Genomic DNA, 606 nt, shown 5'->3' with positions numbered 1-606 from the left:
TTAAATCATATTTGGATATCCTATTTCTTTGAATACAAGAGCTAGGTGGAAGGTCTTTGTCACATCTGATAATTAATAAGATTTTTTTTATAATTTGAGTAAAAAAATCGTCCCCTCTCAAGTTTATTTGCCAACTCATAATTATATTTTCTTACTAATTACATTAAAATTATTCTATATAACTATTTTTTCTTTGGGTATTTTCATTTAACGATTACTTTTCAGTATTATCTTTATATTCCTGTGTGAAGTTTGCATTGACTCAGTCCCTCTATTCTATTTTTCTTTTCCACAAGCCATGAGGAACTGAGAAGGTAAGATTTCGAATGTGGATGAGTAGTGCATATTTTCAGAAATAATGACCTCTGTGGAGTTATTTATGAATATATATACGTACTGTATTGTTATCGAAGTGGATACTGGCTTCCGACACACCCGATCTCAAGGATATGTTTGCAGGATTTGGGTTATACGCAGGAATTAAGGACCAATCCAGAGTCACATTTTCGGGCACCAGATTAGGGTCATCTGGGGAAAAAAGGTCAGATTTATGTAGTGTTTGATATAAATTGTGGTTATCATTAATCTTACAATTTCAAAAATTGA

At 31.8% G+C, this 606-nt stretch overlaps 1 protein-coding gene across 1 annotated transcript in view; it reads right to left on the bottom strand.

Moving 5' to 3' along the window:
- Nucleotides 1-606, bottom strand: part of LOC119585233 (protein O-linked-mannose beta-1,2-N-acetylglucosaminyltransferase 1-like) — a gene marked incomplete in the record, with an annotated part of 16435 nt that overhangs the window by 11140 nt on the left and 4689 nt on the right. The window contains 1 exon segment of the mRNA XM_037933893.1: nucleotides 398-528. Within this exon segment, the coding sequence (XP_037789821.1) occupies nucleotides 398-528 (131 nt within the window).

This window comes from Penaeus monodon, chromosome 19 (assembly GCF_015228065.2).
Source record: "Penaeus monodon isolate SGIC_2016 chromosome 19, NSTDA_Pmon_1, whole genome shotgun sequence".
In the NCBI taxonomy this organism is placed as follows: domain Eukaryota; kingdom Metazoa; phylum Arthropoda; class Malacostraca; order Decapoda; family Penaeidae; genus Penaeus; species Penaeus monodon.
Note: the sequence above shows the minus strand (reverse complement) of the source record. Positions and strands in the feature narration are given on the sequence as shown.